The 22,691-nt window shown below is 39.9% G+C and overlaps 1 protein-coding gene across 6 annotated transcripts in view; it reads right to left on the reverse strand.

Moving 5' to 3' along the window:
- The window catches only part of LRRFIP2 (LRR binding FLII interacting protein 2), a 56,280-nt gene extending 34,463 nt beyond the window's left edge, over positions 1-21,817 (reverse strand). For 5 of the 6 annotated variants that reach the window (XM_059467557.1, XM_059467535.1, XM_059467516.1 and 2 more), the window contains exons 1-3: positions 21,273-21,817; positions 13,025-13,129; positions 3,198-3,284 (exon numbers count right to left, since the gene is read on the reverse strand). In XM_059467557.1, the coding sequence (XP_059323540.1) occupies positions 3,198-3,284; positions 13,025-13,114 (177 nt within the window). In that variant the 5' untranslated portion in view covers positions 13,115-13,129; positions 21,273-21,817. The remainder of the gene's footprint in view (positions 1-3,197; positions 3,285-13,024; positions 13,130-21,272) is intronic. The other variant, XM_059467506.1, reaches the window with a different exon arrangement.
- Positions 21,818-22,691: the final 874 nt, after the last annotated feature.

Consider the following 22,691-nt stretch of genomic DNA (forward strand, 5'->3'; position numbering starts at 1 on the left):
AGGTAAAATCATGGAAAATCCTATTCTGGGAGGTACTGAAAAACACCTAGGGGAAACTCAGTCATTGGTCACAGCCAGGATGGCTTCATGAGGGAAAATTCCTGCTTGTCGAACCTCATTTTGTTATACAACAGGGTAATCCACCTAAGTGACCTAGGAGAGTTGGCAGATTGTATCTTTTTTGACTTCAGCAAAGCTTTTGATACTGTCTCTCAAAGGATGCTTCTAGACAAAGTGGCCTGCAAACAGCTGAATAACCATATTATGTGATGAATGAGCAACTGGCTCACAGGTTGGGCACAAAGGGTTGTAGTGAATGGAGTGACAACAAACTGGCATCAGGTCACTGGTAGGGTTCCACAGGCTCATCTTAGGTCCAGGTCTCCTTATAAATTACTTGGATGTAGAACTCAAGGAATAGTAAGTTGGCCGATGACACCAAATGGGAGGGGCTTGAGGCCAGGGAGGTCCCACAGCAATACTCAACAAATCAGAGAGATGGGCAACCACCAACCATAGTGTCCTGGTCTGAAAGACAGCTGCCTACCAAGGAAGATGGGAACCTCCCTGGGAATGGAAAATGTGACCCCCTTCCCTCCAAATTATTATAACTTTGACATTACAGGGCTGTCAGGCAAAGATATGGGAAAAAGAATAACAGTTCTTTACTAGTGCATGTGTGTACATATATCTATATATATATAGATATATACAAACATATATATACAAACATATATATACAAACATATATATATATATATATATATATATATATATATATGTGTGTGTGTGTGTATACACACATAAAACAAGGTAAACAAACACCAACAACACTGGGAGCAACAACAAACAGAACCAGTCAAAGCCTTCTCCCGGCTGTGGCATTTTGCCCTTTGGTGCAGTTACGGTCACAGCCGGCCGGGCAGGTGCGATGAGTCCCCCACAGCCGCAGGGGGCGCTGTGGCGTGAGCCCAGCTGCCTCTCTCCAGGCGGGTAATGGTGGCACAGCCAGCGGGAGAGACAGAAAGCGGCTTCCTTTACAAACTCATAGGAGGCAGCTGGTCCTGGTTCCCCTCTGGATGATAAAACAGACGGCAGTAGGAACCCTGAAGCAGTAGGCTGGAAGGCAGGCATACCTGGGGTGGTGAAAAGTGTAGCAAAACTCCAGAGCCGTGCCAGGATCTGCAGGGTATCCCGGCCGGCAGGTAGGGGCAGGGAATATCGGTTAAAGTGTAGTAAAAAAGCGGAAGCAGCAGCAGAAAACAGCAACACTGGGCAGCAGCAGGTGGCTTTCTGCAAGCACCCAAGAGACACTCCCTCCAGAAGGGGGAGAGGGTCAGGGTCCCAGGTTTTCCCCCACAGCACCCAAGTAGATGATGAGGGTCCCTTCCAGTGAGATTAGATATTGAAAAGGTCCCAGTTCAACAGCTGCTCTTACTAGCAAAGGCTCACCTGTGTCAAGGAAAAGCAGTGCACAACATAACTCTGCACTGACAATGGATTCTGCCCACAGCAGCTGCCCAACTGTCTATACTCCAAGAGTGAGAGAGAGCAAGGGACAAGCACAGCCCCTCACCCACCAGCCAAACTCTCATATTATCTCTGCTCTTCCCAAAAGAAAGCACCCCAGCTAAGAGACTGCAGCCAGCTGCACCCCTTCCCCCCATCTTGGACACATGCTTTGTTTCTCTCAAGTATCCATTGTTCTGGTCTCTTAGGCAACAAATGGGAGAGAAATTCCCTAAGAAAAAAATATTGAACAAATCCTAACCTCCAACATATATGAAGTTTAACAAGGGCAATTGCTGGATTCTGCACTTGGGATAGGTCAACCCAGGATGTACAGACAGACTGGGGAACAAGACACTGGAGAGGAGCACCACGGGGTCCTGACTGATGCAAGCTGAATGTGAGTCAGCAGTGCCCGCACAGACAGGAGGGCCTCCTACTGTGTCGTGGGAACATCAGGCACTGCATCACCAGCTGAGCAAGGGAAGGGATTGTCCTGCTCTGCTCTGCTGTAGCCTGAGTCCTGTGTGCAGTTTTGGGTGCACAACATAAGAAACAAAACTATTAGAGAACCCCCCCAAAAAGGGCAACCAAGACAGTGAAGGGGCTGGAGGGCAAGCTGAACAAGGAGCAGCTGAGGTCACCCTGTCTGCTCAGCCTGGAGGAGACTGAGGGCAGTCCTCATTGCAGTATTGAGCATTCCCACAAGGGGAAGTAGAGAAGCAGGACCAGTGATAGGACCCATGGGAACAGTCAGTCAGGGGAGGGTTGGACTATGTACAGATATAACTGAACCGCATACACATATAGTTTGTATGTCTGTGTGTATATGTAGTTTTTATACATAATTAGACACTTTGAAATAACACACAGCAAACCATTAGTAAATTACTTCCTCCAAAATCCTGTGTTAGTTCTCTGAGTGGCTAAAACATGCACAACAGGTGATTTCAGCCTACCATCCATTTCTGGATATGAGCCCATTTTCTATCATATAAATGCTGAGAAAACTACAGAATGGAAAAAGAAAACCAAACAAAAAGTTTCAAATATAAATTAGAGTCACCACACAAGACTGGATTCCTGAATTGAAAACTCAGAAAGATCTACATTAATTACCATGTAATCATCAAAATAATAGCAGACATCTATAATTCAAAAACTCAAAGTGTGGTACAATGAGAACCATATAAAATTGAGGCAAAAAATGTTCTGCATATTTCACTTATTACACAGGAAAAAACCCCACAACCACCAAGTATGAGCACTACATGAATTTGAGTGCAATCATGATAAATAATAAATTTGTAATGTTTTACATTGAATTCCTAATGTTTTACATGTAATGTCAAAACCTGAATTAAATGCAACAACTATGCAATAACCAGACTGCTGAAAACCTAGTTTCTAGGATTTTTTTTCTCAAGAACTGCAAACTTTTTCTAGGAGAAACGTGTGAAGCAACACACAACTGTATGTGTAAATATTACCCAATTTAAATTATTTTCTTAAAAGAAATATCTTGACAACAGGTATTTACTGTGAATCCTTTTAGTATAATCCAATTCTAACGCTGAAAATACTTGTACAAAACTGAATTACACTAAAAGACAAAATCTTATGGAAATACAGAATTAAAATACAAATTTTTGTAAAGGTCTGCAATAATCCCTGGTGAATTACACTACCTCTTTTTGCTGTCGCTCCAGCTCTCTCATACGTATATCTCTTGCTTCTGCCCGAGCCGCCCGTTTTGCTGCAAGTCTGGCTTCTGCCTACAAGTAAATGGAAAATAATTAAAGTTTAAAAAAGTTTTTTGAATAATGGCTTGAGTACTCAAATCTCTTCACAAATACACATTAAGATTTTAACATCATAATACAGAAGTGATCAATAATGAAATTTCAAAAATAATATGCAACTAAACTCTTCAAAGATAACATTACTAGTTGAAAGAATTAGATGATCATTAAAAAAGTCACAGAATGGCTTGTGTATGAAGAGATCATAAAGATCATCTACTTCAATGCCCAGATCAGGTGCCATCAACTAAAGCAGGCTGCTCAGTGCTCCATCCAACCTGGCCTTGAACAGTTCCAGGGATGGGACATCCACAACTTCTCTGGCCAACCTGTTCCAGTGGCCAGGACTCACCACTCCCCGAGTAAGAATTTCCTCTAAACATCTAATCTAAACTTACTCTCTTTACTTCAAAACCATACATTCCCCTATGTCCTAACGCTATCTGCCTGTGTAAAAAAAACTTACTCTCCCTGTTTTTCATAAGCCTGCTTCAGGTACTGGAAGGTCACAGTGAGGTCTCCCCAAATACATCTCTCCTCCAGGCTGAACAACCCCAGCTCTCTCAGCCTGTCTTTATAGGTGAGGTGCTCCAGTCCTCTGAGCATCTTTGCTGCCATCAACAACTTCTCCCAGTCTGGACTCGCATCTGAGGTTGCCCTGACTGACATGCAGTATATTGTATTTGGACTTGTTGAACTTCAAGAGGTTCTCATGGGCCCAAATTCGTCCATGTGGCTCTGGATAGCATCCCATCCTTCGGTTGTGCCAACTGAACCACTGCGTCACAGATCTGCAAACTTGCTGAGGGCACACTCAATCCCACTAACAGTGTCATTGATAAAGGTATTAAACAGACCTGGGAATATGAGGGAGTAAATTTTGCCATATAGCTGAAGTTTGAAGAAAGCACAAGCTCAATTTTTTCATGATTGAATACTGAGCTGACAAAAATTCTCTCAAATTCTTTAAATATTAAACCACTGAAAACAAGTTTTCCACCAAAGATTCCAGCTGTCTATGTAATGCCAATTAAAAGTCTTTGGAGAATCAGCAGCAGCTAAACATTCAGAACTCCTAACAAACAACCAATTAAAGAAGTTCTTAAAATGTAAAATCCAATAGATTTTTGGTTTTTTGCTTTTGATTAAGGATAGAGTTTTCCTTGCTTTTGCCACTGTCACAGCAAATGTTTATGTAAAACATTGGAAACCTATAAAGCTGTTTTACTGTGCTTCAGGAAAATGAAACAGGTATATAACTTGGGAGGTTAACTTCAAATTATGATTAGACTACAAGCACAAAATATCAAATAATGACAAGACAGAAGGCAGACACAGTATAGCTTTATTACTCAAAACAGTTTGTCTTAACTCCAAGTGACTCATGAAGACTATTTTTTCTGAATTTTGCATATGCAGATAAAAGAATCCGGGCTCTGTCAACTCTCCTGACTGCCATAATGCAATCTTCCTTCAAGGCAGCTTAAAGCTACTCTTCTCTCTACCTGATGATAACACCACAGCAAAGCAAGAAAATTGCCATGCAAGTGGAAGTACTTCCATTTGTAACCCATTATTGCTTTGTCTTATATAAACTGTCACACTGACAGGTATGCATCACAGAAAGAAAAAGGACTCAAGCTGATAAGTTTGGGTTTAACTTTGTCTATAAAGTTGTAGATATATGCATTTGGCCTTATGCTCTGGCAAGGTTTTACGGTTAAGTTACAAATTTAATACAAAGATAATACATTAAGATACAAAGTCAATTTACTGATTCATGTTAAACATCAATTTACATTTCACCACTCTCCCCTAGTCGTACAACCAGAGACCTAACTTTAAATGCCTACAGTAAAAGGGAAACTCCATTTCTTAGCATTTACTAAACTCTTGATAAAATACGTTATAGGTAAAAGTTATGTTAAATTAGTGTATAGCTCAATTATATTGTATTAATTATGTTATATTAATTGTATTATGTTAAGGGGGGAGCTTATTAGAATGTTCTAGGAGAAGGATGCAGGGTTTGGCGGAAGGGCGGTCTGGCGGGGCAAGGCGAAGTCGAAGAAGGATTGGATGGAAGACCTGGCCAATCATTCGAAGCCCTGCAGAAATGATTGGTCCAGAATGAACGGCATTAAAGACCAATGAGAAGCCTGGAAATGGACCAATCACCATGCAGATCCAGAATGCACCAATCCTGGACTCAAACGGCGCTGTAAATGGGGGCAGCTCGGTTGGGTCAGGGTTCTTCTTTTTGGATACTTGTTTTGTGGAGAGAACCCAGTGCACTTGGGGTTAGCACACTGTTTTGTTTTTGGCTTGCTGTGTGGGGGCTTGGGCTTATCCTGGCTACTCCATTCCTTGTAGCTATTTTAATAAACGAGAACCTCTTTCTCCAGAGAAAGTTTGGCCTCGTTCATATTCGTAACAAATAAAAGTGAATTTACAAATATTTGTCATAAAATGGGTGCCAGAAATTGAAGAAAAAGAAAATCTTATCTTTTTAGATTTTTTTTTAAGAAATGGCTTAATATTACATTAATTTTTAACCTGAGCAACCAGATTCCTGTAAAAAGCCCACAATCTCAAAAAAGACAAAAACCTTGGCAAATTAACTCAAAGGACAGCTCTCAGGCTTCCTTCACTATACTTCAGAGCAAAAGACAAGTTGCGGTACCATTAGAAAGGCCATAATACCAAATAATTCTTAATTCTCAGTAGATGTGTTAGAGCACAGGCCTCATTCTCTTGACATAACAGTCACACAAGTCTTCATAGCTATGTTATTGAAATTTAAAATTAACAATAATAGAGAAACAACCATAATTCAGAAGGACATAGTTTTCTTCCCGGGTGCTGCTATTCACTCTGTTGCCTTACTGAAAAAGCCCATGTAAGCTGTGAAACAAATCAACACCAACAAATCCTTAACAAAAAATTTCATCTGCTCCATTGAAATAAAGTCTTTAAATACCTGCTTAGGAAAATGTAGAGCCACAATAGCTTTGGATAAAGTCTGGACTATAGGAGCAGAATGGAAACACTAGAATACTCATTTTGTTTTTTGTTTTTTTTAATAAACCAGCAAAAGCAGAGGGAGTCATGTTATCATGCTTCTCAATTAAACTAGTATTTGACTTCAGAGAGCGTACCAAATACATCCCTATTCATTGCTCATAGCAGCTTGGGAGCCAATACAGATTGCTTTCTACAGCCTGCATTAAACAAAGTCCAGTCTTAGAAAAGAGTAGACTGTCCACCACAGCCTTGATTTCAGTTTCACTGGTCATTATTCTCTATACAGTCTTTAGACCAGACACATGAATAAAATATATTATGATAAATATCCATTGTAATATTATCTAATTGAAGTACAGCTTATTATAAAGTGTTATAACATACCAAGTTTCTATTTTTCTGAAGTAAAAATTCAACTGTGTATTGTCCAAGATCTAGCAACTCTGACACTATATCAGAAGCTTCCTAAGAGAACTTTCAACTGATAAAAAGAAATGGGATAGCTGAATTTTCTTGAAGAAATAAGATATGAGGTATTTAAACCTGGTGCGCTTGCACTAGTGGCTTAAATGAAAAGAATGTTATAAAATCTGGAGGGAAAACAGCCATTAGTTAAAGATACAATAATTCAGCATGGAATTTATTCAGAGAATTGACCACAAAAGGACATAGAAGACTACAGAGGAAATCTTTGTAACAAAAGAAATTGGGTAGGAAAACAAGGAAAAAGTCATTGAGAATTTACTTGGATAAGAAAAAAGGACTAATTAATAAATTATTAAATTATAACTAAATCTCTGTTTTCTTTTTTATATGAACACACTCATACTATTTATATTTACCTTCCACTCTGGGACAAATTTGTGTTTTTAAAGCAATCCTGTATTTCTTTGGTTATTAACTCTGATCTAAGGAACAAAACAAAACAAAGTTCACCACTGAGTTCTGGAATTCCTCATTTCAAAACAGATAAGTAAAATCATTACTTGAACAAAAAAAAACCGTGTTTCCTTGTAACTGTACAAAAAGCATTTCATTCTAGAAGGTTATTATCCTGGCTGTTTTCAAGCAGTTAGGCAGTACCTTACAGCAGTATTCACTTTGATTGGTTTATTTTATTGCATATATTTAGTAAATACAGAGGTAGCAAGACAATGTTCTTCTTCTAGGAGGTCACAGTTTCCTGATTTTCACCTAAAACCCAGTTATTATAAGCTATTTATAGTCATTTAGAAAGCCATCTCTACTTCTTCAATTTTTTCATATTTGTTTTTAAATATGTATTCTACCACAATCTTTGGAAAACTTAGCTCAACTTTCAAGGATAACATGTAGTTCTTCAGTTATACCAAAATTATTTTTGGCAAGAAAGAAAGAAGAAAAAAAAGACGAGACTCTAACTTGAATGCCATTGTAAAAATTGAGTCTGGAGTCTCTCCTTTCTGATGTATTTTTCTTAGTCTCTTCATAGTAAGAACCATGTTTTTTCCCAAGTAAGCAGTATAAAATTAACACAGAATTTATATGGTAGAGGCTTCCCTCCATGCTGAGCAAGGAGAAGCATAATATCTATCTCCATAGTGTAGATAGGCATCTTTTTCCTTCCCTTGCCTGCAAGAAGGAATTCACTAGAAAGCAACAGTGTTTTATTTTTATATTCTGGAGAAGGTGATTCTTTATTTAGGTTGGATTCAGCATAAAAGCTTCATAAGGTTAAAATATAGGCCATCTCAAAATGCTATTCACCTCTGGAAAAATGTGAATTATTTTGTCATCATGGGCCGACGTATACATATTACATAGAACTCGTTTCTCTCTCTGCCGAGGGATGTGCAGTCCTGCAGTTTCCAACGCAGGAGGCCCGGGTAAGGAGCGTTTTACTTCCTCCACCAGATGGTAGCAGTGAGGGAACGGAGTGCCCCTGCTGCGGGACCCGCTGCTCCCTGTCTGCCACGGGTCCGCGGAACAGCACTAGGACACCCTGCCAGCTCTGCTCAGCATCAGGGCGAGTATGTCAAAAATGCTCACTGTGATTCTTAAAAGAGAACTACGTATAGCAACTTCATTTCACCTTTTCTCATCAAGCAAACAGAGGAGGATTCTGTGCCAAATTCCAACCCCCCCATGGCATGAGGGTTGGAAATGGATGATCTGTAAGGTCCCTTTCAATTCAAACTTTTAGCTCAACTACGATTCCTTCTGCTGCTCAATTTTTCTGTATTCTCATTCCCATGCTTTTTGCCCTTATCTCCACACTGTCTCATGAAATCAAGGCAACACCATCACTTATGTGCCAAAAGTATTTCTTGTGGCTCCTCAGAAAACTCTCTTCCACTTACTTCTCATCTCTCTGCCCCAGTTGCCTACAAACAACAAAATCTTACGTTTTTACCATGACTTAAAGTTTTAATAGTCTTTATTTTTGATGTATCATTCTTTTTCCTTTTATTGTACAGATTCACATATATATTATAAAATCTCTAGAATATCTTACATCCTATAAAATATCCTTAATCACTTTTAAAAACAAAAGCAAACAAGGCTTTGAATTAATACTAAGGTAGAAACAGCCAACTGAAAAATATTTAGTGACCTCTTACCAAAACAAAATTTAAAAATCACCTAGCATCTACAAAGACAATATCCATGAGGATGGAATTCTTTGGGACTTTGCTTGTTTTCTGAACAGAAGCTGAACCTACATGAAGAGAAAAGCATGTACAAAACTTTAAATAGATTCATATGAAAAAGACTGTTGTTAACTGTTTCTAAATTCATTATATAGCCCTCAAACATTTAAAAATATTCAACTCAGCTTTTTCTATCATGGCAATTCAGTAACATTACATCTCTACCAAAGTAAGAACAACTGCACTCTACTCACAGTTGAGCTACTACAAAGTGAATTTCAAATCAAAATTAATCTTTATTCTCTCTCATGAGAAAACACCTTAAGAGTTTTCCATGCTCTTGCTATATAGTGAAAATAGGCATGGGAACAATTCCTGAGAAAAAACCCCCCAAACCAAAACACAGAGACAATATTCTACACAGTGAACATTGTTGCAATGTTGCTTGTCCACAACCTCTAGTTCTCTGTCACCTAGTTACACAGCCCTGAAGAACAGAAGAGCTGCTGATGGTAACACTCAAAAAAAGGCTGTGAATGGTAAATCCTGATTGTGCCTTCAAACTCCTGCTTAGCAGGTTGAGGACAGTGAGATGATATGTGTCAGACTCTTATCACTCTCTGCCACGATATTCATTGTATCTGAGCATGAACCACAGGCAATGCAGGAACACAGAAGTGACTGAAACCTCTGTTCTCACATAATTAAATTCAACTGGCTCTGGAAAAAGAGGTCTCATGTAATCCTAAAAGATGGTGATGACAGGTTACTGCTAAATATTTAAAATGAACAATGTGTCTGAAAACACAGACAAGTGAAGCAGTGATGCACAACTCAGCCAATGATATTCCGTCTGCAAAGGAATTTAATAAGGGGAGAATCCCCACAATAAGCACACAGGGAAAACATCTTGAGATCATATCAGCTGTATTCAATGTAGACTGTGAACATAACCTTGAGAATATGAATCTCAATTTTCACTTATATAACAACGTGGGAATTTTCAAGCGGTTAAGTCTTTTTGTTTAACAAATGAGACTATAATGCTGCCAGGAGCCTGAAGTTACTCTAGACAATCATTACCTGTACTTTGGGAAGCTCAAACTTTGCACAAGATACATGAAACTGTCTTCTACAACAGGTGACTTTTTCTTTATCAATCTTAGAACGCTAACAGTTTCAGAACCCATTACAAAAGCTAGAGAAAGAACCAAAAGGTCATATTAAAAAAACTCTGTATTTCCAGGAGATAGGCTTTTTTATTTCTTTTAAGTGATAAGCTGACTTCTAATTGATCTTGCTATAATTAGAATACACTTGTCACTACTCCATTTTAATGTAGCTGGGTGCTTTTAAACCCACAGTTCTGTTATCTCCTTGCAGGAAACACATGGACAATATATCTACACCTGCTCCTGCAGCTTTTGAAAAAAGCACATGTGTTTTAAGTTTTGTCTCTTTACATTATCAGTAGGAAAGAAAGTGTTAGGGAGGGAGGAAGAAGTGTTCTGAAGGTATTATTATTATTATTCATTTAGTTTCTGTTAATACAAGCTTTCTTTATACCCTTTTAAAGTTTTGAGCCTGCTTTGCCCTCCTCTTAATCCTATCCCACAAGGAAATAAGCACATTCTAGTAAGTGCACTGGCGTTTAGCCACCACTGAACCCACTACATTAATTAGTGCATGGGCTGAGAATTGTCAAATTGGGGAACCAAAACCACCACACAAAATTGGTGTTCAAACTAAAACCACCACAGCCTGATAGACTGCTGTACCAGGGTAAGACTGCCAAACTAATCAACTATGAGTAATCTCACTTCAGACACTGTGAAATAGGCAAAGTGCATTGCTTCCAGGAAAGGATGCACAGATAGATCCCTGTCCCTGGATCACCTTTACCCTTCCTCAGTTCCAGTGAGCAAGGAAATTCAATGTGAGAAAAAATAATACACCATAGTATAAAAAGTAGGTCCCTAAGAAAGAGGTTTAGCAACTCAAAAGTTCTTGGAATAAGGCAGAAATTCACTCTAGTGTTGATGTGTTAGCATATTTGTGTGTAACACAGAGACACTGTAAAAATGCTTGTCTCAATGCATAGTCCCACACCAAGGAAAATAAGTGGAAGAGCTCTCTATATAACAGAAGTACAAGAAATAAAGGGGAGGGGACAGCCAACAGAAGAAAAAAGTTTTCTGATGCGAAGGAAAGATGGAAAAAATCAAAGAAATATCAAAGAGGAAGCAGTCTGACCAGGTACCTTAGATGCTTACAATAGTGCCCTTATTTTCCATTAAATATTTTCATATAAAATGACATCAGATTGAACCAGTGCAGAAAAATGACTATATGGAAATGATTAGCGGATCAGTGCCAAAGAATTTTTTAAACCAAATTTCCTAAAAAGCAATGTTTACTGGTACTAAAAGGAAGATATCTTTTTTTTTGACACATGCCATAGAACAAGGAAATCACAATTTTGTCATATTAAAAGTGGTAACAAAGAATAAGAATAGCACTTTCTGAAATCTGAACTTTTAGAGAAAAAGCACCTTGAAATGTCATACACTACATTAGAGTCACTTTATTATAGCTCTTTGTATTACAAATTCCAATACTTCCTAGTGCCGTTTTGTGACTGCTCTCAATCTCAGAGCACTTTATGCAGTTTCACCACACAGATTTTACTGAGTGCAGCCTTTTCTTTCTGCATTTTCTGTTTACCATCTCTTAATACCTAGAACACCTTTTGGAAGCTTTTCCACAGAAGACACATGGATTACAGGATTCAATTCATTTCTAGTAAGTAATGTCTTCTAAAACAATGGGATGTAAGAGAACTAAGCCCAACAGTAATTTTAAATAAGATATTATGTACAACTTGTTACTACTGAGATCCTTTTCTAGGTTAAATGACAAGTTGATGTTATGGAAGCATGCATATACTCAAAGAAATTTAAGGCCATGTTCTTTCTTTTTTACTCACTGTCTTCACCAAAGAATGAGTGAGGGAACTTGATGAGTGAGATCATATATTATCCAGAGTCCCACACAGGACTTGGCTGATAGTGTGAGACCTTCCAGTAGAACTAGAACGTGACTGAGAACAAAACTTTCTGAAAAGTTACCAACTATTTAATTTTTTTTAATGACAAGGCATATATTTTGCCTACAGTCTATGATAGATACACTTGAAAATGCCTAAATAAGCTTTCTCTTCAGAGACCTAACACCTCCCTACTTTGTCTTACATACACATATACAGACAACTATTTACATTACAAAGCCAATTAGAATCTGCATTTTACACTCCTTTATGTTAACTAGGGCAAGCAGCTTTGTAGATAATGTAGCCCCAAAGAACCTGAATTCACTTGTATACAATCAGTACTAACATTTTTGTTCCCTAGTCACAGCATCTCCACCTAGAAAAACTCTGGTCCAAACAGACATTTATAAGACTTCAAATTCCAACTGCCAAAATCCCATGGGACAAAATTCCCCTTTGTATCAACTTTTTCTTAATTGCACTTTTTGCTGGTTATCTCCAGCCCTCTCTTTTTGGGTGGTGGAATTCCTGGTACAGTGTACATATTAGGCTTATTTGGAAAAAAATTGACTTCTCACGTTTGAAATAGATACTATAACAAATATATTTTAATAGTGACTACTGCCCATTCAATACTAATACACTATACTTAACATCTTAAGAATACTACACACTGTAACAGGATAAATGTGTATGTTGTTTAGTTTTACACTTGAAATAGCAGCTATATTTTTCATTTCTCTTCAAGCATGTAAGTATCTGTAGAAATAGCTGCTAGGCTTAAGTGTAAATCCATAAGGTTACACTAATCATACAGTTAATATCTCACTATGTTGACATTTCAGTTAATGTAATTTTTTGATCAATAATCCTCTTAGCTTATATTAATTGTCATATTTTTGGCTAATTACACTTTTTTATGCACATTTATAAAAAAATTAACTTTTCCTAGATAATGAGTTTACTTTCATCTCTATTTCTGAATTCAAGACACTTTAAAATGAGCAAACCTCTCTGGCAATGCTGCTTAGTGCTTCATCTTCTGCAGAAAATCTGTCTTTCACTGGAGTTCTCTTCCGTCCTGATCCAGGAGTTCCCATTTTTATTCTCTGAATCTGTATTTGAAAACACAGATAGGACAAAGCTCAGTTTTAATTAATATCTGGAATTAAAAAAAATCAACCAACCTACACACCAAAATATCCAAAGTTTTCCAATCTTTGGCTACATAATACTCAAGACATCTGTATGCAATTGGCATGTAATGGCCACACAAAAGCTTGTGGCAGCATTACAGAACACCACTGCATCCTTCAAGGTGCACAGAGAGAATTTTTCTACTGAACAGAACCCACGAGTTTACCTACAGCTTCAAAGTCAGGCACAACTGTAAACTGCTCCTGGCTCAAAAAGAATGCCTCTGTTCTCTGTCAATTTATTTAACTCCTGAAAAGATATATTCATTTAATTAACAGATGTTGAAAAAAAAACCCCTATAGACAACAGTGTTCAAGAATTACATCTGCATGATCATCAGAGGTCTCCTCAACACAGAAAAGTCTCAGAAGACAAACTTTACTAAGCATCAGAGTAGGTAGAAGTGACTGACTTACATTTTAATGCAGCTGTTCTCCTGCAACTGAGCTGCTGTCTTCTAAAGCAAAAGTTTTACTATAGCAGAAATAGACACCTTTACGCAAAAAAACCCACTCTTTACCTAACAAGATTCTCAAACTGGGAAATGAAGAGAGAAATACCCGTATTTTTCCTCCAGAAATCTCCTATGAATTGCAAGCATATAAAAATGACCAACAAAACAAAACATAACATAGCCCATGTAGACACAATCAAAAAATGTTACACCAAAAAAAAAAAACCCTCAAAAAACACAACTATATAAGTTTTTTCAAATATCCTAAAGAAATCCTACTTCCAGACATCCAGATCCTCTCAAATGTCAGACTAGAATTTGGTGGTATCCCAGCTATTTGACAAGGTAAGTATCCTACAAAGAGTTTAAGAAAACACCTTAGTTATAATAAAAAACTTCTATTTGCAGGAAGAAGAGATCTAAAAGGTATCCAGTATTGGCTATCCTTTGGAAACTGAACTGGTACAATCACTGCCTTTCTTACTGGATCTAACTAGCAAAGACTCAGTAATTGATTATAGTTTAGTCAAAAAGGAAGGAGGAAAAAACCTCAAAGTGATAGCTATTTTTGTACAAGCAGAGTTTTTACTTTATTACTTTTACACAGCAATCACATAGCCAAAATATATTGAGGTATTTTCTGACACTGAAAGACACCAAGTAGCATCACAGGCCTTTTTCTTTTTTCTCTTATATTTTAGCTTCTACACCTTTTCATCACCCTTCCTTTAATAACTTTATACTATTACTGCTTTCTTTTCCTTGCAAGCAATAAGATTTTTTTACTCTGCTTCAAATTTTACAGGTATTTTACTGTTCTTCATCTGCTCAATACTGTCACTATTATTTCATTTGGTAAGAGTCTGTATATTTAGTCTTAAAAACAAGCAAGTAAACTTATGTCTTGTATTCAAGTAAATTTAGACAAATATACACACAAACAGTGGAGATCTCTGTGGCAAAGGTTTAAGCCCAGAACTGCAAGTTGCTGCCCACATTCTGAATGTCTCAAAAGATCTGCATCTTTTTTCAAATTACTTATTGGCTGACTTCACATATTAAAAGCAGACAGGGCCCAAACTAAAAGTTACATGGACACAAAATAATACCACCCATACTACAGAAGGCTTTAACAATGTTATACACTAGCCACAAGAAAAATCATTAAATGGTTATTACAATAAACAGGTTCGTATAAGAACAGAAATTCAATCCATCTACTAAAAGTCACTAAGCATAAAATTATTTTAATTGACACATTAAAGGCCATATTTCTTTAAAAAGTATTTACCAAGTTAGAAAAAACTGCAGAGTAACTGCACATACCATAGACTTGAACTACATTTCTTCACATCCTCTAAACAGCGTACCATTTCTAATACACAACAAACTTTGGTTTGTTAACTCAGTGAAATGCTCTCAGCTGGCAGACTGACTTGGGGAATGGAATGGTTTCTAGCTAAAATACAGCTAATTTTAGTATAGTTACGTTCAGTTTACAGGAATACTAATTTACAGAGTAGTAATTTCATAAAAATTAGATACTGATGCTTTAAATGAGGAAAACACACTAAATCTCAGTCGCTGTGGAGGAAGGCAAGTGTGGCATCCCTGCCAGCAATCTACCACACTTCTCACCTAGAACAAGCACAGAACTCCTGACTGAGCCCAAACACAAGACAGAACATGACAGGTTACCCAGAAGGTATACAGAGATGTTGTCTTTGCCTACAAGGAGGAATTAAGAAAATCAAAGCCCAGCTGAAGCCAAAACTAGCAAAGGCTGATAAGGACAAAGAGAAAGGCTATTCTAAGGGCATTGGGAACACAAGAATGACTAAGAAAACATTAGGGCCACTGTTTGGTGACACAGGTGAGAGTGGTGGGTGCTTGCCAAGCCCCACCCTTGAAAGAACAGTCTGGATAATAACAAAGGGGAAGATGGGAATCTGTGTGCGTGAATCAAATAAGCAAAACTGTCTGAGAGGGTACAGGCCCAAACCTGGTCATGTTACAAGAGAGCAAGAGGCTTGTCGGTTACATTAAACAGAAACTAGGAAATGAGACAGAAGCACTTGTTTGAAGTAAAGGAGTCATCTTGAAAATAAAACCCATATCAACAGTGACAGTAGCAGTAACTTTGGAGGGATAACAGCATCAGTCAAACCCCAGTTTGATGCTGTCAGAAGCCACCCCACTGATTGCATGGTATCTGCCCAAGCTAAACCAATACAGCATCCCTACTAGTGGATGCAAGATCCTGCACTCCAGCCAGCAGGTGGTCAGTACACACCTCAGGTGTGTGAACGTGAGCTGGTTAGGTATGGTCTCACTGGCATCTGCATTGGGACATATTAGAGAACAGCACAGACACACACAAATCTAGAGTGTCCACATCTCCAGCAGAAATCATGTGCACATAGGAGACCCTAGAGTTGAAGAACAGAACAGTTAAACACCAGCCTAGAGAGGCTGTGAAATATCCATCCCTGAAGATGGTAAAAACTTAGCCTGACAAGGCTCTGAAAAACCTTTTCTAATTGACAATGCTTTGAGCAAAGGATGACCTCCAAAGAATCTTCCTAAAATAAAATATATGGTTCTACATTTATTATTGTTCGCAATTTTGAAATTACACCTCAATAGAAGTTTTCTTTAATTAGATGTTTTAATATTTCTTCAAAGGTCTTGTCACAATTTCTTCCATTCCATTTAACTTTTAATGTGGCTGATGTATGTCAGAGTATTTAATTTCTTGTCATTAAGTTCGGTACTACAGAAACCTAGATATATTGCTAATATGCTAATTAGTCTAATACTATAAATATAATTCTGTTACTTCTCAGGAAAATATAAGATATCAATACTTTACATACATGCAGAAATACTTTTGAGATGTTTCACTTCAATAACTTTCTGATTACACAAAAAGTTCCTTTCCTGCATGGGATAAAGAATGTTGCTGCAGCATGCGATAAAGAATTTAATACACGCCGTGACATTAGAATTTTCATAAAAAATAATTACAGAGAACACCAAAACAAAATCGGCCAAAGAGCAGATTGCTATTGTCTTTCATGGCTTAGAAAGATAAATACAAAAGGAAGGAACACTATAATATCTGCTGCATTTACACTTAAAAATTCCTGAGGCACGTCTATTACATGCCTAGTTCCAACAGACACGGTAACACATTGTATTACACAACCGATGAGTGACATCCTGTTGCATTTCATTCCAAAACACGGAAGTGTCCGAAGTCCCCAAACAAAACAGAAGACCTGAGATTAAATCCTTCAAATGCCTTCTCATTTGTCTTCACTTCAGGCATATATACATTTTATCTCTTTCACAAGTCTTTGCTGTCCTAGTCTTCTTCATTTTACCCTCCGACTAAAAGCTCTCCTTGTTTCTTTTTGCTTCCTAGAAAAAGGTCTGATTTGTCTCTGAGGAAAAAAAAAATTTGCTACACTACAAGTTCAGGGCCTATCACTCACTATCTCCCATGGCACCACCTGTTCCAAATGCCTGGGTCATATGCCAGCATACTTGGCATTACATGCATAGGATCCAGATATCTTGGTGTGAACAGGCTATAAATAACAGCAAAACTCCCCTTTTCTCTTTCAAGCAAGACTACAAGATCACTAAAATTCACCTGTGTAGACAACATCTCTCTATAATTGATTCAACAACAGAGAAGAGCAGTACTGCTCTAGAACTAATGTCTCTTAGAAACAGAATCTGAATGCAAAAGTATTAGTACTACAACAGTTGCATTCATAATTGAGAAGGAGCATAATCATATTGGAAACCACAATCTTGTTTGCTTGATCTTCAATCTTTGCCCAAGCAAACTTCAAAGGATACAAAGCAAACAGGCATTGAAAAATTTTAAATTATGCAAGACAAACACAAGAGTCTTCCTCAGAAGAAAGACCCCATAAAAGGGTACTCTCTCTGCAATTACTGTTTGCTCATAGGTCCAAAACCACCCATGCAGGCAAAAGGGTTGCATGAAACAGGGTGACCATGATCCAACAAAGGGGCATGTAGGAAGAGAGAGAAATACATCAGGTTTTAATGCACTGAGAAAGAAACAGACTGAGTTTTAAAGCAATAATTTTAAGGACTCATTTGGAATTTTCATTCAGAATATTAACTGAAACAAGAACTATTGCCAAAAAAGAGCTGCTACTATGAGTGGAAGAAGCTAACATTAAAGGGAAAATGCAAAGACTGAGAAGAGCATATAATTACAGTCTGCCAAAAGATTACAGTGCTTACCACTATATTGGAGAAAAGTTATTCCAGCTGATGAATAATGTTTCTGTTTTAAGAAGCTGTTCATCTCTAATCATGGCCCACTTCAAAAACTGTTAGCACAAAGTTTCTGCTCTGAGTGGACAAGCTTATGTCAGCTTTTTCAGGAAAATAACCTACTCTTTAGACAACTGCACGACCCACCCCCTTAATGCAGTATATTTGCAGTTTACTTGCAGTTTTAAAATCTGAGAAATACAATTTCTTATGAGTTCATGGTATTTAGCAATTGAATTGTAATTCCTTAGAGGGAGTTGAAATCCCACAGTTTGTTGCTGTTATGAAGTCAGAGACCAACAGAGAGTCCCCAGTTAAAACAATTTAAAAGCCATTATGCAGCTTACAAGTGTCTGCAAGTGCCTGATGAATCCATGAAGTGTCCAGTGCCTATCACTGACTGTCATGCAATGCTTTACGTGTGCCAATGCACTAAAGGCATCCTACAGCCCTGCAGAACCATGAGACACCTCCAGACCTACCGAGCTATCTCTGGTGATCTTCACCACTCTCTGCAAATTACCAAAATTCCAAAACAGCGCCTTGCAGTTTCAAGTAGTCTCAACTTAGTTTATGATGTATGAGTTCTCTGCCAGTCAGCTGCCAACAGCTGCAACTGTAGATACCAATACTGCAAAAAGTACATTGCATACACAAAATCATCAGTTACAGGCAGCATCTGGAAAGCTCTTATAATGGTGACTCACCAGAGGATCTCTAGGGGCACAGCATAAAGCATATATAACTTTCAGAAAAGCAGTGTTACAGGGATTGACTTTTCTAGAATCAGTGCGACTATAAATGCTGGAGATCCAGGAATAAACTAAGAATTCAAATAGAACTTTAAAACTTAAGGGGATGACAGTACTAAAATGAGCACTATAAAAATTATGAAAATGCATAATTAAAAAAACCCCACAAGGATCTTTCAGAAGTGTTTGCTCTAAAATGAAGCAACCATCATTTTTACACTGTCAGCTTTTTCAAAATGAGTGCCCTTTCTGTCATTTTGGAAAAGAATGATTCATTGCTCATTAAAAAACCAAACACTGCTGCTATATTGAGGCTCCACTTTTTTTTTTTTAATGAAATGGAGTGCCCCATGGTAACAACCCACACACTGTAGCAAGCTGCAACTATTTAAAATATTTTTCCCCCATCAATTTAATACACTCCTACACTCTTTCCTACTCGTCCTACAGTTACAGTAGAATGAAGAAAAGCTACTGCAGCAAGGGAAAGAAATTGTCCTGGGTACCCCTTAGAAGAAACAGCATCTGAAGGAAACTATCAGCTGACATCATCCCTGCTGACTAGTTCTCTGCTATGGTAGTGAAGTTTGTAGGCTCAGAAACACTGATGTCCACCTGACCCTTCTTTCATAAATACCCCTTCACCTCCTCCCTTAAAGCAGATCTAACACTGTTAACTTAGCTCAAGGAAATGTGACCTTTAATATCACCTTCACAAGCAGACAGTGTTACTTACATAAACTATTTTGCAGAGCATGTAATGCATAAACACAAACTGTCCTTTACCTACAATTACACATTACTTAGTTTCCAGGTATTAAGATAATAAAATTTAATTACTTTCTCAGAAAGTAGTTATAGCATTTTTTTTTTAATGCTACTGGGCTGCCCTAACTCATTAGTATCACCACACATCTTCACATTAGGATCTCACAAACAACAACACAGTATCAAATCTATTATCCTCTGCTTACATTACATACCAGAGCTATTCAATTATGTATGATACTGATCTAGGTTTTTTGGCATATGCACATGCCAACTTGTGTGCTATATGAAAATCTAGACCTTAATAAGCTCTATATATCCCCACTACACAGAGTCTAAACAGCACTTTCTGAAAGTTTACATGTATTAAAATATTGTGCCATCTTCTGAGAGAATGAGACTTTTAAAAAAGCTCCTCTGTAGTCAATTCACAAGCAATACTGTTGTTTAGGTCAACAAGCTACACTTGACACATTTCACACAACCGTCTTCTATTCACAAGTTTCCAGTTACAGCCAAGAATTCAGTTCAGGTAAGACTGACTTCCCAGTAAGCTAAACACCTCCAAACCCAAGTAACAGGAAACAATAGGAAAATTATGTCATGTACGTCAAACAATTTTGTACGGCTAAAGCACCTTTTATCTTTCCTTACATCATCACTAAGCAATTACATTAACCAAGGAAGCAGATGTATATTAAGAGGGTAACTGTTTCTGGGCCGCAATACATTTAATTACATCATTTCGCAATCAAGACACAATGAACGTTTAAAGAGCTCAGACAAACACTGATTAATATTATACTTTGTAGCAAATCTCCCGCCCCACATCTCTAGAGATGTTTTACCCCAATAATTTTGAAGGGAGAAAATATTTTGAAGGGAGAAAATTCTTCTTAGACCTCCCTCATTTCAAGTAAAAAATGCCTGTAGCTCTCTAAAATGCGAAAAACCACTGAGTATATCACATAAAAGTCAACACAGTACTACTTCATCTACAAAATATTTTTATTATCAGTGAAACACATAACACTGCCCTTCAAAGAGTCACGCTCGGATTCAAACCGAAAATCACTTAAAAACACATTGAGCAGATCACAGTCCGAAGTTGTTTTCGGCTACTTCCAAACTCATGAATATGTTCATCTCTCTTATCACCCTCAACAACGTTTTTATAATTATAGCAACAGGGTATACTAAAAATAAAACAGCGTACTCCAAAATAACTTATTAAAAACCAAACGACTAAGCATCAGAAGAGTGACCGACTCCCATCGCAGCCGCTGCAGAGGGGCACGCCCTGCTGTTCCGGGAACAGCGAAGCCGTGGTAACGTGCTCCCAGGAAGTAGGAGAAAGGCACCGAAATACACACACCGCTGCGATTTCAGCACATCTTCCTTTCTCCGTCATTTCGCCGTTCCCACTCAGCCCCCAAGGGGCGCACGGCAGCTCCCCGAGGAGCAGGAGGAGGGATCGCGCCGCCGAGCAGCCGCAGCCCGCCGGAAGGGCTCGGGCCAGGCCGGGCTCGGCTTCCCCGGGTCCGCCCGCACCAAGCCCAGCGCGGCCACACGGAAGGAGCCGTACGCCGCCGCCCCAAGGCTCTCCTGCTCGCCGACCTGACCAACGAGTTCCGGCTGAGCCGCTCCTCCAAACCTGAAGAACCGGGTTCCCGCCCCGCTTCGTCGCCCGAGTTTTGTGTCTATGACTGATACCCTTCCTCCTCCCGGCCCTCGCCCCTACCCTGCCTGGGCCCCAGGGAGTCTTACCTGCGGGCCAGCCTGCCGCAGAACCGGGACGCCTCAGGAGGGAGGGGGCAATTGTTTCACTCTTCCCTCCACCGTTTCCAGGGGCGTGAGGGGCCCGTGGATCCCGGAATCACTTCAGGCTCCTTCCTTCCCTCACTCCCTATGCCCAGAGATAGGGGAACAGTGGCAAAAGCCGCCCCAGGGCAACCACAGTCCGCACACGGACCGCCCACGGGCCGCGACAAGGGAACTGCCACCTCACTTAACCCTCTCCACCGTCCCCTACCAACCGTTCCCCGTGAGGGGCTGGGAGAACCGGAGCTGCAGGCAGACAAGCCGCTCCGCTCCAGGCCGCTTTCCTCTTCCCCGCCCCGCACTCTTGCCTCCTCCCCTTCAGCGCCAGGCGCTTACGGCCACATCGAGAACTCGAGTGAGAGACTGCGGTAAATTTCAAACCGCCTGCGGAAGGAAGAAGGGGCCGGCGCTGAGGAGGACAGAGGGCGAGAGCCCGACAGCCGAAGCGCAGGAGATACCGCGACCCACGCTGGCACCGACAGCCACCGCATTTGCCCGGCCCCCGCACAGGCCAGGGGGCAAAGCGCGCAGGCGCCGCGGAGGAGAGGACGGGAGGGCGGTCCGCCCGCGTGCGCAGAGCGGGCGCGGCTGCGGGGACGGCGGTGAACGGTGGTGGGCGGTCCCGCACCCGCCCCGCCCGGCTCCGGTGCCTGGGTCCTGGCCGCCTCCCGGGCGGATCATGGGCTGCTGGGGATTTGGGCCGGCGTGGGGCACTGCGCCCTGTGGCGGCCTTTCAGCCCAGGGAGGGCGAGGAAGGCGAAGGAGCAGGGCGCTCCTCTCGCCTCGCTTCTCCTTTCCTTAGCAGGCAGCGAAGGGAGGGAGCGTCGTTCTCTGTAGTGTGTCGTACTGCAGCGCACGCTCCCGCCTCGCCCCCCCCTTATCATCGGGCGGGCCGGCTGACTCAGTGCTGTGGTGGGTAGGGTTGGTCTGACACGGCCTGCTTTGTGCTTCGTTCTGGGGTTTAGCTAGGGCTAGTTTTTGTTGACCGGCCTTTCCCAGGGAACGGGCATGCGAGAGCTCCGGGGGACCGTGGCCGCCGCTAAGGAAGAACAGCAGCGCTCCTGGCCTGCATCGGCCTCGGCCGGGCCGCTGAGAGTCGCCGTGCTCGTTTGTGTGCCCGGTTCCCACCGCTTCCACACGGCACAAGGGCATTTCGGAATATTTATTGCATGGCTATCAGACAAGGTTTATGAGTAAAAATCGTTTGCAGACATTGGCACCTTCGCTTAGACTGGCCTAAACGCGACCAGACTTCTGTAACACCAAAATTTAAATACGGCATAATCCCTAAGGAAAAAATACAAGTAAAAAAGAAATTACTGTACCATATTGTGGTTTATACACAGACAGTCATGAAAATTGATG

Source organism: Ammospiza nelsoni, chromosome 1 (genome assembly GCF_027579445.1).
Source record: "Ammospiza nelsoni isolate bAmmNel1 chromosome 1, bAmmNel1.pri, whole genome shotgun sequence".
Classification (NCBI taxonomy): domain Eukaryota; kingdom Metazoa; phylum Chordata; class Aves; order Passeriformes; family Passerellidae; genus Ammospiza; species Ammospiza nelsoni.